Below are 16373 nucleotides of genomic sequence, written 5' to 3' on the forward strand. Positions count from 1 at the left end.
TCAAATTTTAATAGAAAAAAAATTATATGGCTTCGAATTTAAACTTATGACATTACTTGTCGTCCTCTCACAATAAATTTGAATTGAAAATCATTCATTAGAAACGCGTAATAATAATGATATTAATTTATTATCTTAATCAAAACCAGGTAAGATTTGTATGAATCTGATGGATTTTTGTAGGTTATTTATTTATTTATTATTTTTTATTATTATGGTAATATATCAGGTCAAAACAAAAAATATTTGCCTTATTTAAAAAATTTCAGAGGTGAATGAGAAACAGTATAAAAACCTCTCACCATGAAGGCCTAACATGCACCGCACAGAGTAAGCTTTGAAACTCTGATCGGAGCCCAAATTCGCTCAACTCTCGAGCCACCGTTTTCCAAATTATTCACAAAACACAAAGAGCTTTCTCTACTCAATTGCCCGCTACGCTTCGTTCGTGTGCCTACAGGTTAAGCCTTTACCTGATTCTCCTTGTGCTTTCTCTTTATCTGAATCAATGTAGTTTTGAATTATGTGATTGTGTTTGGGTTTTCAGTTTTATGATATCTGTAGTGGTAGTAGTAGATTCCATTGGGGAAACAATGTTGAAGGGATTTTCTGTTTCTTGGGTGGTGTTTGTGTTTGTATATTTGTTTTTTTTTTTTTTTTTTTGTTACCGTAACGGAACCTCCAATGTGGCTGTCACGACCGTGACGGTGCGGTGTGGCAACCCATTTCTGTGGACAATTTTGAAACCTTGAATTTTATGTGATTAGAAGTATTCAAAATTTTGAACTTTTTTTTTCTTCTGTTTTTGATTGTTCCTTCTTGCGGTTTTTGTCTGTTCATATGAAGGGCTGCATGAGTGGTTCGCCCTTTTTTGGTGGGAGGCTTAGGGTTTGTTTTATTTTTTTCTTTTCAAAAATATTTGTAGTTTTCAGAATTCAATTACGCAAGGTTGCTCAGACAGCTTGTCAAGGGTGGTGCGCGGCACAAAGTAGGGTGCGGAATAGAATGAGAGGTTGCAAAAGATGAAAATTGAAAATGAAGATGAGAAACTATTTTCCTTTTTTTTCGATTTTTGGTTTTTTAAAAGACTTTCTCTGGAAACAATTTTAAAAACTGGATAGATTTAGATGATAAATTGGTAATGAGCAGAATGGAATTGTTTTTGAGAACAAGTTTTAAAAAACAAAAGGTGGAATGGAATCGGATATACCCTTAGATTTTACATTTAGTTTTTAATCTCCTTTGTTGTTAATCGTGGATGTTTGTTAAAGCTGTTCATTTGAAGAGTTGCATGAGCGAGAATTTACTTGTAGGAAGAACCATGTTTGGTTTTGCTACCCTGATAATGAAAGAAGTGATTGGAAGTAGAAACTGTGGTTTGGCATTTGCGCATTTTTTATTACAACATGATCCTTTTCTTTTGCAATTTCCTTCTCCACGATCAGCAAAGGTTTGGTTGTTCCCTGGATTGTGGTTTGGGAAGGTTGCAAGCGACTGACGATGTGAAAATGTGATGGAAATCTAATATCATGATATTGTTAAGCTTAATTTGAAAATTCAGTACTCTAATATGTATAGTGAGTTTTTAGTTACCTTATTGTTTAGAGAACATGTTGGAAATCAATGTAGAGAAAATAAGCATTCAAAAATTCCATTATTCATTATGCATGGTTGTTTTGTTTTGTCTTTCCTTTGTGCTAATGTAGATGTATCACTTTTTTAATGTTTATAGGGTTTACTTGGGGCTTCTGTAATTGAAGGAAGCGTCTCCATTGTGCATGTGGAACTGTCAGATTCTGGGTCTAAATTTTATTGTTGGGCATTGTCCTCCCTCCTTGTTGGTATCACCTTGATGTATACTTCTAAGGAAGGAAATAAAGAAGAGTAATTAGTGGCCATTTGCAGAAACAAACTGGCTAGCATGGAATGTAAAAAGGATGGTGCCTTAAGGGCAAAAGAACTTGCAGAGAAGATGTTTTTACAGAAGGACTTTGGTGGGGCAAGAATGCTTGCAATGAAGGCTCTAGAATTATATCCCAATCTTGATGACCTTCCTCGATTTCTGGCAACTATTGAGGTGTATATCTCAGCGGATAAAAAGGTTAATGGAGAAGTTGATTGGTACAAGATCCTTGGTGTGCAACCCTTGGCTGATGAAGAAACAATTCGAAGACGATATAGGAAACTGGCTCTTACTCTACATCCTGATAAAAATAAATCTGTAGGAGCAGATGGGGCGTTTAACCTTATCTCACAGGCTTGGAGTTTATTATCTGATAAAGACAAGAGGATCACATATGACCAAAAGTACAACTTATGGCGTACATATCATGGAAATCCTGGTGGGAAACCATCTGTGCCAGTTACTCAGAATGTTTTATACAGTAGTTTCTTCAGTCCTATGTTGTTGAAACCCACATTTTGGACCATTTGCAATTCCTGTAAGACAAAGTTTGAGTACCATAATGTTTATATTAACTCTGATCTTGTCTGTACATGTTGCCATAAGCCATTTGTGGCTTCTGAGACATCACCTCCACCTGTATACAGAAATGGTTCATCCTCTTCAAGAATTTCTCAGATGAAGCAACATAACTTCAACTTAAGCAGAATGGAAAGAAGTAATGGAAATCATGTTCCCGGAAGGACATCAATGTCTGCTGTCAATTCAGCACACGGGTCAGGTCCTTTCTCTATGCCCAGTGGCAGTTTTCGCGTACCAACATCAGTTTCTAGTGCTGCAGAAACTCTTGGTGCTTTTAGGATGCCTTCTGAAAATTTGAAGAGAATGCATGAAGATTCAACTGTGTCTTTGGAGAATGCCCAAATTGGGAAAATTCATGCTGCTGAGAGAACTGGTGCTGGTTCAGTTTTTCAGTCCTCTGGTTTTGGTTCATATTCTATTATGAAAGGTGACAAGCCAAGGAAGAGAAGGTCCACTGATGAACATAAAGTATGTAGAGATGGAAGAGATGTGGAAAGCAAAACAGTATCTCAAACTGAAGGAACAAACTTGGCTAATGAATTTGGGTCAGGAAGGGCTAATGCTGCTGGAAATTACAAACGCAATGGTGTTAGGGACGTATCACAGCTTCAAATGAAGCACCTATTGATGGAAAAGGCTCGGAAGGAGATTCTTAAAAATCTTGGTGAATTGAAAGCTTCTTTTGCATCAAAGATTCTAAACAAGTCAAAGAATACTGACACAGAAATCAGTGAGAGGGGGAAAAGTTGTGAAATTAATGGTTTAAAGCCTGGTGCACTAAAATTTGTTGATTCTAAGGCTGCCGGCAAGAAGTGTTTTTCTGTTCATCCAGATCCTGAGCTTCCTGGTTCTCTCTCTATGAATGTTCCAGACCCAGATTTCCATGATTTTGATGGAGACCGTATTGAAAATGCTTTTGGTGAGAACCAGGTGTGGGCTGCGTATGACAATGATGATGGCATGCCCCGGTTCTATTGTTTAATCCATGATGTAATCTCAAAGAATCCTTTCAATATGAGGATAAGCTGGTTGAATACGAAAAGCAATGATGAATTGGCCCCAATAAAGTGGATCAGTTCTGGCTTTCTTAAGACCAGTGGAGATTTCAGAATAGGAAAGCGTGTGTCCTATAGCACTCTTAACTCCTTTTCGCACAGGGTGAAATGGACAAAGGGTTCGAGAGGGGTTGTCCATATATATCCGAAGAAAGGTGATGTATGGGCACTGTATCGGAACTGGTCCCTTGACTGGAATGAATTCACTAAAGATGAAATCATACAGAAATATGACATGGTGGAGGTGCTTGAAGATTACAGTGAAGAGCAAGGGGTGAGTGTTGCCCCACTTGTCAAGCTTGCAGGTTTCAAGACGGTATTCCGCCAGAATGTTGATCCAATAAAAGTCAGGAATATTTCAAAGGCGCAGATGTTTCGTTTCTCACACCAAGTACCTTCATACTTGCTTACTGGTGAAGAGGGTCCCAATGCTCCTAAAGGTTGCTTGGAGCTTGATCCTGCTGCTACACCGATGGAGCTTCTTCAGGTGTTAGCTGAAGATCTGGAGCAAGAAATAATAATGACAACTGAAAAATCTGCCGAAGATGAATTGAAGCACGGAGAGAATTCCAGGGAGGAGGGTTCGCTTAAGGGGTGCCAGACAACCAAGGAAGAAGGTTCTGATGCAGGATTAGGAGAGAAGAGAAGCAAGCCTGAGATTTTGTTTGTATATAAGCGGAGACGTCTGGGGGAAAAGAGAGCTGTGAAATGTTAATTAAAGTAATGTTAATGATGGGAAGAGATTTTGTGTTCCATTAGCCAGAGATAGCAAATTAATTAGTCAACAAAACTATAGCTTACAGTCACCAACTCAACATACATTAGAACAGTTTTTGTTGTTTTTGCTGTATATTGGCGGGGCTGCAGTTTTGCTTTGAGTTTTGCCATTGCCCCCTCAGGACTTATTTCAGTTGTATCTATGAAAATATATGAAATGCCAATGTACGGTAGTTATTAATTTCTTCATGCCAATAAATTTCAGCATCATTTTTAACTCTTTTGACTGGGAACATTGATCTCCATGTTCAGAAATTCATTTTTTTCTAAAGAATCCTGCTATACAGCGGGTCAAATCATGCACCATAAGATGCTTTTTTTTTCTTGCACCTCACGGATCAAAGCATTTATACTTTAGAAGTTCCTCATGAATTCCGTTCTTCTGATAAGTTTGAACAAATCTTAAGCCTTTACAATACTAATAATATATTCAGTTTTTTTTTTCTTTTAAGAAAAAATCTCAAATGATAATAATAATAAGATTATGCTTAAACTGTAATTTTTTCTTTTTCATTTGGGAAGCTGGATGCTCTTCTTAGCTCTAGTTCGTTATGGAGTTGTTTTGAGAGAGCTTGAGATAGGGGTCTTTTGTTATATCATTACGTGGTTGAATTGTTGTTCATGGATCCACTATTTCTACACTTGTAATTTTGCCACATTTTAAAATTTGTTTCCATAGTTGAAAAAGTTAATGCGTTCTTGTAGTTCGAAATCTTTCAACTATGTTCTTATGTACTATTGGTTATTAAATTTGTTAATTGAAGATGCTCTTTTAAGAATTTATATAGATTATGTGAACTTAATCAATTATGCTATATATCAAACAGTTTCGTGCATATTTATTTTTTAAATAAGACATTCTATATAGTAGGTTAACGGAGTTTAGATGGTAATGTGATTAAGATGCACGAGTTTATTTATTTATCTAATTTTTAAAGTATAAACAGGAAATCACAATTTGAAACTATAAAAATCTAGTCACAAAATGAATGAATTTTGTAAAATTTCATAATTAGTTTAACCTTATATCAATTTTCAATTTTGTTATTACTGTTGTCCTTATAAGTAAATGCTCTTTCAATTAACCAACGTCTTTTAAGGAAAATATTTAATTTAGTCTGAGTAAGGTTATCCTTTACATAAATAAATTTTCAAGGTTAATTCATTCAGAATTCTTATTCACAAAGCTCTCTTTAATATGCGTTGTCATAATAATATTTTGTTTTTTTTTTTTTTGACACGGTTAGATAACATTATTAGTATCTACAAAATACGAAGTCGTATTTATCATTTTTGAAATTAATTATTCAGTATTAGAAATTAATCTCATGTAAAAGTAAAACTGTTTTCTTTGTTAAATTTGTAATCGTTTCATCTGCCGCAAGTTATGAAGGATTGGAAATGATATTAGGAATAAATGATTTGAAGTAAAAAAAAAAGTAAATAGATTGCAGAAAAAGAATTACAGAGAGAAATGAAAGATTGGGTTGGGATGATGCCAAATGTTAGAAGAGGATGGAGCTGAGAGAAGGGCAGAGCAGAGCAGAGCAGAGTAATATTGGAAGTTGAAAAAAGAAAAAAAAAAAAAAGGAAAAAAGGGAAAAGGCATTTATAATGTTATGTTGTTTGGTTGGGTTACGCAGTGAGTGAGGGGTTGTTGTTCCGTTGAATTGAATGAATCCCTTGGTTGGCTTAGGGTAGGTCGGGTCCTTTCTTTGTTTACCTTATCCCACCACACCACATCATATCACACATCACGCTCTCGTCTATTTTATTTCCCATTTTCTGAATCACTCACTTCACCACACTCAAAACACAGCACAACAAAACAACAAAAGGCTCTGAGCAGCAGGGAAATTCTGAGAATTAGGGGAATGGAAAACAACCAGCAAGGGGGCCAAGGGCAATCGGGAGCGTACCCCGGCGCGGCTGCCGGAAGTGCAGGTGCAGGTGCAGGAGCGCCCCCCTTTCAGCATCTCCTCCACCAGCAGCAGCAGCAGCTGCAGATGTTCTGGTCCTACCAGCGTCAAGAGATCGAGCACGTCAACGACTTCAAGAACCACCAGCTGCCCCTCGCTCGCATCAAGAAGATTATGAAGGCCGATGAGGACGTCCGCATGATCTCGGCAGAGGCCCCAATCCTCTTCGCCAAGGCATGCGAGCTCTTCATCCTTGAGCTCACCATCCGCTCCTGGCTCCACGCCGAGGAGAACAAGCGCCGCACCCTCCAGAAGAACGACATCGCCGCCGCCATCACCCGCACCGACATTTTCGACTTCCTTGTTGACATCGTTCCTCGCGACGAGATCAAGGACGACGCTGCGCTCGTCGGGGCCACTGCTAGTGGCGTGCCCTACTACTACCCCCCCATTGGCCAGCCTGCCGGCATGATGATTGGCCGTCCCGCCGTTGATCCCGCCACCGGAGTCTACGTCCAGCCCCCGTCCCAGGCCTGGCAGTCTGTCTGGCAGTCCGCTGCCGACGACGCGTCCTACGGTGGCGCAGGCGGAGCCGGTGCGCAGGGGAGCATTGATGGCCAGAGGTACATAACTGACTTCTCACTTATGTCCAGTTTGGTCTTGAAGAAAAAAAAAAAAAGAGAAAGAAGAAATGAAATGCAGACATAGAATAAATAAGTTGAGAACATAACAAAAAATCTGAATCTTCTGATGTTTGATAGAATAAAAATAGGTAGGATAAAAAATCTGAATCTTCATATGTTTGATAGAATAAAAATAGGTAGGATAAAAATTTTCTTTGAAACTGAAAAGAAGGAAGAACACAATAATATTTCTTTAATGGAAAGAAAACCTATGGGTTGATAATATTTCTTTGATAGAAAGAAAACCTATGGGTTGATAATATTATTTTTTGAAAGAAAGAGTTCTACATCTATTGGTACATGATTGGTACATGATGTGTTCCTCTTTAAAAACATGTAATATTATGATATAATGCCGTGCTACTCAAGATCTCTACCATGATGAACCGTGCTCAGATGTATTTATGTATAAAAGTAGCGGAATTCAGAATTGTGTTGAGGGTTGACATTTTTTTTCTTTTTTTTTAAGATAGAAAAACTATTTACATTTGTCTCTATTTTCCTTTTCAATTATTTATATATATATATATTATATATATATATATATATATTATATATATTACTCAAACTTATATCAGTCCCGTCCCATAAGTTCCATTATTGTAGGCAGTGTAGTGATGTAAATAATAAATACCTCCGAGGTTTAGGAGAAGCAAAAATACTCAAACTAATATCAGCTCCAACATTATAGGCACAATGTGTAGCGATTTAAATAATAAATACCTCCGAGGTTTAGGTAGAATACTCAAACTTATATCAGTCTCATCAATTCCAATATTGTAGGCACGATGTAGGGATGTAAATAATAAATACCTCCGATGTTTAAGAATTAGAAAGAGAAATATATACATTTGAGGTTTAGGAATTAGGAAGAGTAAGAGATACCTCCGAAGTTTAGGAATTAGAAAGAGAAAAGATGCCTCCGAAGTTTAGGAATTAGGAAGAGAAAAGATACCTCCGAAGTTTAGGAATTAGGACCAGTAACAGATACTTCCGAAGTTTAAGAATTAGGACCAGTAACAGATACTTCCGAAGTTTAGGAATTAGGACCAATAACAGATACTTCCGAAGTTTAGGAAGTAGGAACCTTAAAAGATACTTTCGAAGTTAGGAATCAGGAACAGTAAGAGATACCTTCGAAGTTTAGTAATCAGGAATTGGAAAGAGAAAGAGATACCTCCGAAGTTTAGGAATTGAGAATAGAAAGAGATACCCCGAAGTTTAGGAATTGGGAACAAAAGGAGATACGTCTGAAGTTTAGGAATTAGGACAAGTAACGGACACTTCCGAAGTTTAGGAATTAGGACCAATAACAGACACTTCCGAAGTTTAGGAATTAGGACCAGTATTAGATACTTCCGAAGTTTAGGAATTAGGACCAATAACAGATACTTCCGAAGTTTAGGAAGTAGGAACCTTAAAAGATACTTTCGAAGTTAGGAATCAGGAACAGTAAGAGATAACTCCGAAGTTTAGTAATTAGGAAGATACTCATTGGTTTAGAAATTAGGAACAGTAAGAGATAACTCCGAAGTTTAGTAATTAGGAAGATACTCATTGGTTTAGAAATTAGTAAGAGTACAAGATACAATGGAAATTTAAAACTAATCTAGTCAAATAAAATCCCACAAAAATACAAGAAACTAAAAATAAAAATAAAAATAGAATTTAGTAAAATAAAATTCCAAAACATAAGGAACTAAAAATTCGAAAAATATTGAATAATTATATTCTTGTAAAAAAAAATTAATAAGGATATATTTTTATTTTTATTTTTTTAGTTACATATATAAAAATATTTAACAACAATGTCCCTCTTATTTTAGATTTGGATGAAACAATGTAACCATGATTATAAGAAAAACTGAATAATAATTTTTATTTGAGTATAAAATATTATATGTTTGGAGCCTTTTTATATAATATAGATGTTCATTTGAGTTTAATTAATGGTGGCATGTCACATTTTAGAGATTATCATATTTCATCATTAGGTTAAAAACTCATAAGGTGACAACTTTATTTTCTATCTGAAAATTTGACCTTTGTTTTTGTAAGGACTAAGGATAACATCATGTTATTGACGTATGTGTTTTAATGTTTAACCCTTGCTAAGGTCATAATAATAATAATTGAGGCAGCTGGTGGAGGTAGTCTATATTTAAAGTAGAGATAAACTAGTTCCATTTTAATAGCGAGCAATGTGGCTCATATCCTCCATATTTTATCAGTTTAAGATATTTCCTTAATTGATTGACTGTTTAATCAGCATGAGATTTGTTCACAGCTTATTAGTATACACTTGATTACTAAATTTTCATAACTAGTGTTCTACTGGCCTGATACCTTAATCAAGTTGATATGTGGTCCAAGCTTGATATCCATGTTTCACAAGTAAACATAATTAGATATTGCATATTTTTCGTCCCTACTGCCCAGATCTGATGGGACAATGAATAATGTGTCTCTTGGCCTTTAAATGTAAATAATATTAAGATTTTTTGGTATAACAGGTATTGTGTATATAGTATGGGAATATTTGAGATGTTACTTTATTGCGGCTGATTTAGTAGCATAATCTGTCTATACATTTAATATGGTGTACTCCTCAAGTCATAGTCTACATGATTCCACAGTTAGTTGGGATGTTATTTTTGTTGCATCTTGGTATGGGTGGATTATATAGAGCTACAAGCCTCAATGGTTTAGATGAAAGTGAGCAAACCTTTTAGAGAATGACCTCAAGGTTTCCTATGATCAGTCCATTCAAAAGTGTGTTCTCTCCTGATTTTTTGCGATCAGAGGGTCTTTCAACTTTGATTAGGTTCACAGTTATTTGAATTATTGGACCCTCTTGTTATTTTCAATCTTATATTATTAACTATCAAATGTTTTAGATAATAGTTAAAATACTCTCTCGTGGACCAAGGTCCCAAGAGGTATTGTAGAACAGGTCCAACATATGGTGATAAGTCATTGTATTGAAGATGTATGACGACAGTCTAAATCTGAGAGGATACACAACCCGAGACAACACTAAAAAGACCGAATAAGAATAATAAAACTAACATGAGGTTCAGCCTAAACCGAGAGGGCACACTTACAAACCAGTAATTTGTCATTTGTTCTCTGCAACCATTGATTTAATTGTTAATGTTTCTGGTTTTATTCTAGCTTTTGGGAGAGTAGTAGAAGGAAGTTTTCAACTTTATGAACAGAAGTCGGAAGTCAGAAAGGATGTAGCACATTGATAACTCTTTGAGGGCTTGATTGATTGGTTTTTTTTTTGGAGCTATATGCTATTCATATCTATTTGTATATCTACCTGCACAAACTTGTTAATATGACTTAAATCATATTGCTAAGTTAATGTGTATTTGAAGTCTCCTTCCTTAGAAGCCATTATGAAGACACTAGCATAATGTCCTATATGAAATTTCTGCCATTACCAAATTCAGGAGGATATTTGATTAATGCTCAGCACATGGAATGTAAAATTTATATTGTTTTCAGATTTTATAAACAGTGGCTGTAGTTCATAGGTAGCTGTATACTTTTGGGAGTTAAATGGATCTATTTGTTTTGCAAGCACTGCAATTTTTACTTACTTTTAGTCGTGTAAAAATATGGCCTCAACTTAAAAAGTTGCATTGTTAATGTGTCTTTTAGGCTTAATGAGATGCCAAGTGGAGAGCTAGTTTTTTCTACAAGAACCCATAAAAACTGGTTCTTGATCAAACAGTAAAACAGAAAAGTGGAACCCACGTAAGGTGAATTAGGAATCCATGTTAGGTTCTTATACTGGAGTAAAAAATAGACAAAGTTCTTAAATCTTATATGACATTGAGGGATCACAAAAGTGTATTAAGAAGCCAAAATTAGTTTCACTATTGGAGATGCTCTTAGGATTCAATTGCAAGGAATGGAGGATTTGAGTCCAGTGTTAGGATTCAATTGCAAGGTATGGAGATTTGAGTTCCATGTTAGAAATACAAGATTAAGTGTGGAGTTTGTAAGACCTTGAACTCTCCAGCTATAACCACTAGCTTTTGTCGTGTGGTACTGTCAAGGTTCTTATCAAATACTATGAGAGCTTCAACTTCTGGCTTTGTATGATATTAGTCAAGGGTGTTAGTGCACAGTCATCATAGGAGGTGGTAGGAGCTGCAGTACATGGAGGAATGTTATGATCTAATTGCAAGGTTCTCCAAGGTTCTTATCATGTTATGACAACAGTTATGTTTTTTATCATTAGGGAAGTGGTTAGTTACATAACCCTGGCCATGTCATAATTTTCTGTTATGTATTGAGTAAGAAATAGATCATTGACTTCTAAATTGTCAAATTGCTAGCATTGGCACATATGATGTAAAAATTAAATGCAACTTTCCTAAACTAAGACCTTTTGTTTTGCACGAGACTGAGATTGACAGATAGAGGGATGACACTTTCCGGATTACAATTACATTTTGACAACTACCTATGAAAATGTTAATTTATAATTATAAGTGGAAGTAGCTACTTATTTTATTTCTCTCCTAGTATGTTTTATTTGCATGTGTAGTTGTTTTGTTTATCTTATATTGATCTATTTTAAATGGAAATGTTCTGATGACTCCAAGTTTTGTTCCGTGCAGCTGAGTCACTTGCAATGATGCACAAATGAAGGACTGTCAGGAGTTATGAAGATGCTGAACTTGCTTGGAATTTTGATTGTTTCGAATTTAGAAATGGTTTTTGTTAACTAAATTTTATGGGATGACAGTATGAACCTGTTAACTTGATGAACAACAGCATGATTTAACGATTTATGTACAAAAATTTAAAACTAAACATTGTTGATCCTTCTGTGTGAAACATGCTTGAACATGCTAATCACTTTTATTTCCTCTTAAGTTTCCCATGATACCAATGTGTCATGACTTCTAGCAGTGGATATCCGTAGGATTTAGGTTTTTTATCTTATGATTTATGACTTCTAGCAGTGGATATTCGTAGGATTTAGGTTTTTTATCTTATGATTTAGGTAGATAGTTTTTTTGTTTTTATTATCTTTAGGCAGAATTTCTATCCTCCCATGGCACTTATAAATTTATTTTAAAAAAGAAAACAAATGAACAACGCTAGTTATTTATTGAAAATTTTTCAAACACTGACTAGATGGATTTTCAAATGCTGAATAAAAGTGTTGTATTTATCACTATTAATTTTTTAAGTACTAGGAACATTTTTATTATTAAACCATAAACAAATTGACATTTCAAAAATCATATTTTCAGTAAAATTTTCAAGTGAAAAAAAACAATTTAAGATGTTATTTCTCGACACTAACACGTCAAAACATTAAAATATTTGGTATTTTTTGGTATGCTACTGTGTAAGAAGAAAAACAAAAGAAATTGATTTTGACACTAATCTATTCCCCTAGGTGACCATCCCATTCTTTTAATATCGTATATTGTTTGTTTCACTTTTCACCTAGTCACACATCTTTCGATTTAAAAAACTATATATATCAAATTAATTAAAGCATTGTACAAACCCGTACAAATATATAAATATATAATTTAATCTGTTTACGCAATATTTGTATAATTGCAAATTTATCCGAGTCACCAAAATATTAGTGACAAGAGTCCAGACATGTTTTTAACATAAAAAAATTATTTATGTTATCTTTCTATATAGTCTTTGTACACTTGTATCAGATATATACAATAAGTTTATTTTGATATGCTTTCTTAAAAAAAATATTTAATGTATTCTGATGCACTATCATTTTACTCCTTACATTATTAAGTGGTAGATACAATTTATTATTGGAACCTAATCTCAACTAGGCTAAAATATAAAAATAGTTAACATTGGGTTTCAGATTTTCATTTTCTTTTTCTTCTCTATTTCTGTTTTCTTTTGTCTAGTTAATAGTTTTTTTTTTTTCTTATCAAGTATACTAAAATTATAATGCTTTCTATTTTTTTGTGATTTTTCTCTTTTTCTCTTTTGCTTTTAATGTATGCATGTTTTATTTTCATTAGTAAGTTTTCCTTCTATGATTGGTTGCATGCATAAAGGTCAATAGATGGATAAAATCCAACATGGTATGAGGGTAGGTTAATCTCATTCTGCTTCTGTTGGGTCTCACTTCTTCCTTTCACACAATTTACATACCTAAAATCTATATATAAATGAAGATATACCTTACACAAAATTTACAAATAAATAAAATATTAAAAGAATTGAATTTTTAAAATTGCTTTTGCTAGTGGGTGTTTGTTTGTGTCTTCTCTTATTTGAACTTTCTCATTTGCTCACTTTTAATCTCTCTTGTTGGTTTGAAGCTCTCTCATTTGTTCAGGTTGCTCTCTCCCTCTCTTGTTGGTTAGAAGGTTATTATTATAAATGCTCATTGCCTTTCTCGCCGTCTTGCTCTCTCGTTCATCGAAGTTCATTTGACTCTGTCGAGCGAAGCAAATTGGAGTTTGGAGTGAGTTTTCTTTTAGTTTTTATTTTTGTGTTTGTTGTTATATTGACTCCTTTTATTGTTTCTCCCATGACTGACCGATCTCATTCTTTGCAGCTTCAAAATTCTCATTTTTTAAAGTCCATACAAATTCCATTATGTATGTAAAGATGTTTGAAATTTCATTCAAATTTATTCTTTAAGTAATGTCCTCATATGTTAGAGATCTTATTTTCATAGGTAAAGATATTGACAAATTTCATACGCCACTCTTCCATTGAAAATACCCTTAATCGATACATACTTAACTTTTGGTATGTAAAAATATCATCTCTGGATGATTTTCTACGTCACATTACTGACGGACAACAGACAAATATTGTGTAAGTTACATACGAAACAAGTAATAGAGTGGAAGAGTGGAAAGTCTAATAAAATTAGACAACTTTCGCCATTCACAACTCAATTAGACAATAAAATTCAAAAAATACAAAGAAATTCTTTCTGTATTTTTATCAAAAAGTTAGTGCACAGCAAAAGATACATAGAGTACTTAATTTCAGTTCTAAGTTCAAAAGATATTTCCAACACCTAAAGAACCAACAATCAAATCATGAGTGATCAAACCACGACAAACATTAAACATAGATTACTACCATCGGCATAAATATATTTATCTCTCCATGATGAACAATGTTAAGGCTAGAATCTTAATAGGTTTTGGGAGGTGAAAAGGTGGCAGATGCCATCTCTCTATGATGGAGAACCTAGGGTTTACAAATTGAATAGGAAATATTTGAAACCATAGATTAGAAATAAGGTGGCTCCCAAGGTTCTTGATATTTGCTCCACACTCCAATAGTGTCTCTGATGAGTTCATATTGATGTCATCATTTAGCATTTAACATTGGATTCTTAATTGGTTTTTATACTTTAAAATATTATTTTAATTAGGATTTTTTATAATTGAGTTTATTAAGCATGAGATACAAAAACATATTAAAAACAACTTTTTAGTTGCATAAATATTTTTTAGATATTTAGGTAGGATAAAAATTTTCTTTTAAATTGAAAAGAAGAAAGAACACAATAATAGTTCTGTCATAGAAAATAAAACTATGGGTTGAGGAGTTCTACATTTGTGCATTGGTAATGATGTGTTCCTCCTAAAAATATGTAATATTTTGATATAATGCCGTTCTAAGATCTTCAAACTAATGAACCCTGCTCTGAAGTATTTATATATAAGAATAGAAGAATTCAGAATTGTTTCGAGGGTTGACATTTTTTTTTGTCTTTCTTTATTAGGATAGAAAAACTATTTATTTCTCTCTATTTTCCTTATCAATTATATATATATATATATATATATATATATATATATATATTACTTAAACTTATATAAGTCTCATCAATTTCAGTATTATCAAGAATACTGTAGTGTTGTAAATAATAAAAATTTTTGAGGTTTAAGAGAGGAAGAATATTTAAACTAATATCAGTCCCATCAACTCCAATATTGTAGGCACAATGTGTAATGATGTAAACAATAAATACATCTAAGGTGTAGGAAGAATACTCAAACTTATATCAATCCATCAACTCCAATATTGTAGGTATAGAGATGTAAATAATAAATATCTCTGAAACTTACAAATTAGAAAGAAAAATATATACTTGTGAGGTGTAGGAAGTGGAAAGAGTAAGAGATACTCCCAATTTTAGGAATTAGGAAGGGAAAGCTCAAAATTTAATAATTAGGATACCTCCAAAATTTAGGAACTAGCAACAATAAGAAATAATTCCGAAATTTAAGAATTGCTTTTCTATCTTATGATTTAAGTAGATATTTTTTGTTTTTATTTTCATCTTTAGGCAGAATTTCTATCCCATGAAACTAATCAAATCCCATATAAATTTATTTGACAAAAACGAAGGATGCTAGTTATTTATTGAAAATTTTAATTTTTCAAACACTGACCAGATGGATTTCCAAATGCTGAATACAAGTGTTGACATTTATTACTATTAATTTTTTAAGTAGAAGGACAATTTTTATTATTAAATCATAAACAAATTGACATTTCAAAAATCATATTTCCAGTAAAATTTTCAAGTGAGAAAAAAAAATGTAAGATGTTGTTTCTTGACACTAACAAGTCAAAACATTAATATATTTGACACTAATCTATCCCCTTGGGTGACCATCCCATTCTTTCGATATCTTATATTGTTTGTTTCACTTTCCACCTAGTCACACATCTTTCGATTTAAAAAACTATATATATCAAATTAATTAAAGCATTGTACAAACCCGTACAAATATATAAATATATAATTTAATCTGTTTACACAATATTTGTATAATTGCAAATTTATCCGAGTCACCAAAATATTAATGACAAGAGTCCAGACATGTTTTTAACATAAAAAAATTATTTATGTTATCTTTCTATATAGTCTTTGTACACTTGTATCAGATATATACAATAAGTTTATTTTGATATGCTTTCTTAAAAAAATATTTAATGTATTCTGATGCACTATCATTTTACTCCTTACATTATTAAGTGGTAGATACAATTTATTATTGGAACCTAATCTCAACTAGGCTAAAATATAAAAATAGTTAACATTGGGTTTCAGATTTTCATTTTCTTTTTCTTCTCTATTTCTGTTTTCTTTTGTCTATTTAATAGTTTTTTTTCTTATCAAGTATATTAAAGTTATAATGCTTTCAATTTTTTTGTGGTTTTTCTCTTTTACTTTTAAGTGCATGATATATGCATGCATGGTTTTATTTTCATTAATAAGTTTTCCTTCTCTAATTGGTTGCATGCATAAAGGTCAATAGAGGTGGATAAAATCCAATATAGAATGAGAATAGGTTAATCTTGTGAAACCCATTTATTTCTCATCCTTCTCTCCACTGCCCACACACAAAAACCACACTCTCTTAAATACTCACACTCTGCCTCAACCTTTAAATTT

General features: G+C 33.4%; 2 protein-coding genes across 2 annotated transcripts; both read left to right on the forward strand.

Annotated features, from left to right (window-relative positions):
• Window positions 1–310: 310 nt before the first annotated feature.
• Window positions 311–4495, forward strand: LOC114162855. Its single transcript, XM_028046836.1, has 2 exons — window positions 311–460; window positions 1733–4495. Exon 2 carries the CDS (start codon window positions 1922–1924, stop codon window positions 4253–4255), a length of 2334 nt encoding a protein of 777 aa, XP_027902637.1. The 5' UTR covers window positions 311–460; window positions 1733–1921; the 3' UTR covers window positions 4256–4495.
• Window positions 4496–5940: 1445 nt separating this feature from the next.
• On the forward strand, window positions 5941–11797 carry LOC114195967 (nuclear transcription factor Y subunit C-1-like). Its single transcript, XM_028086421.1, has 2 exons — window positions 5941–6859; window positions 11557–11797. Exons 1-2 carry the CDS (start codon window positions 6192–6194, stop codon window positions 11558–11560), a joined length of 672 nt encoding a protein of 223 aa, XP_027942222.1. The 5' UTR covers window positions 5941–6191; the 3' UTR covers window positions 11561–11797.
• The last annotated feature ends 4576 nt before the right edge of the window (window positions 11798–16373 follow it).

This window comes from Vigna unguiculata, chromosome 9 (assembly GCF_004118075.2).
Source record: "Vigna unguiculata cultivar IT97K-499-35 chromosome 9, ASM411807v1, whole genome shotgun sequence".
Classification (NCBI taxonomy): Eukaryota; Viridiplantae; Streptophyta; class Magnoliopsida; order Fabales; family Fabaceae; genus Vigna; species Vigna unguiculata.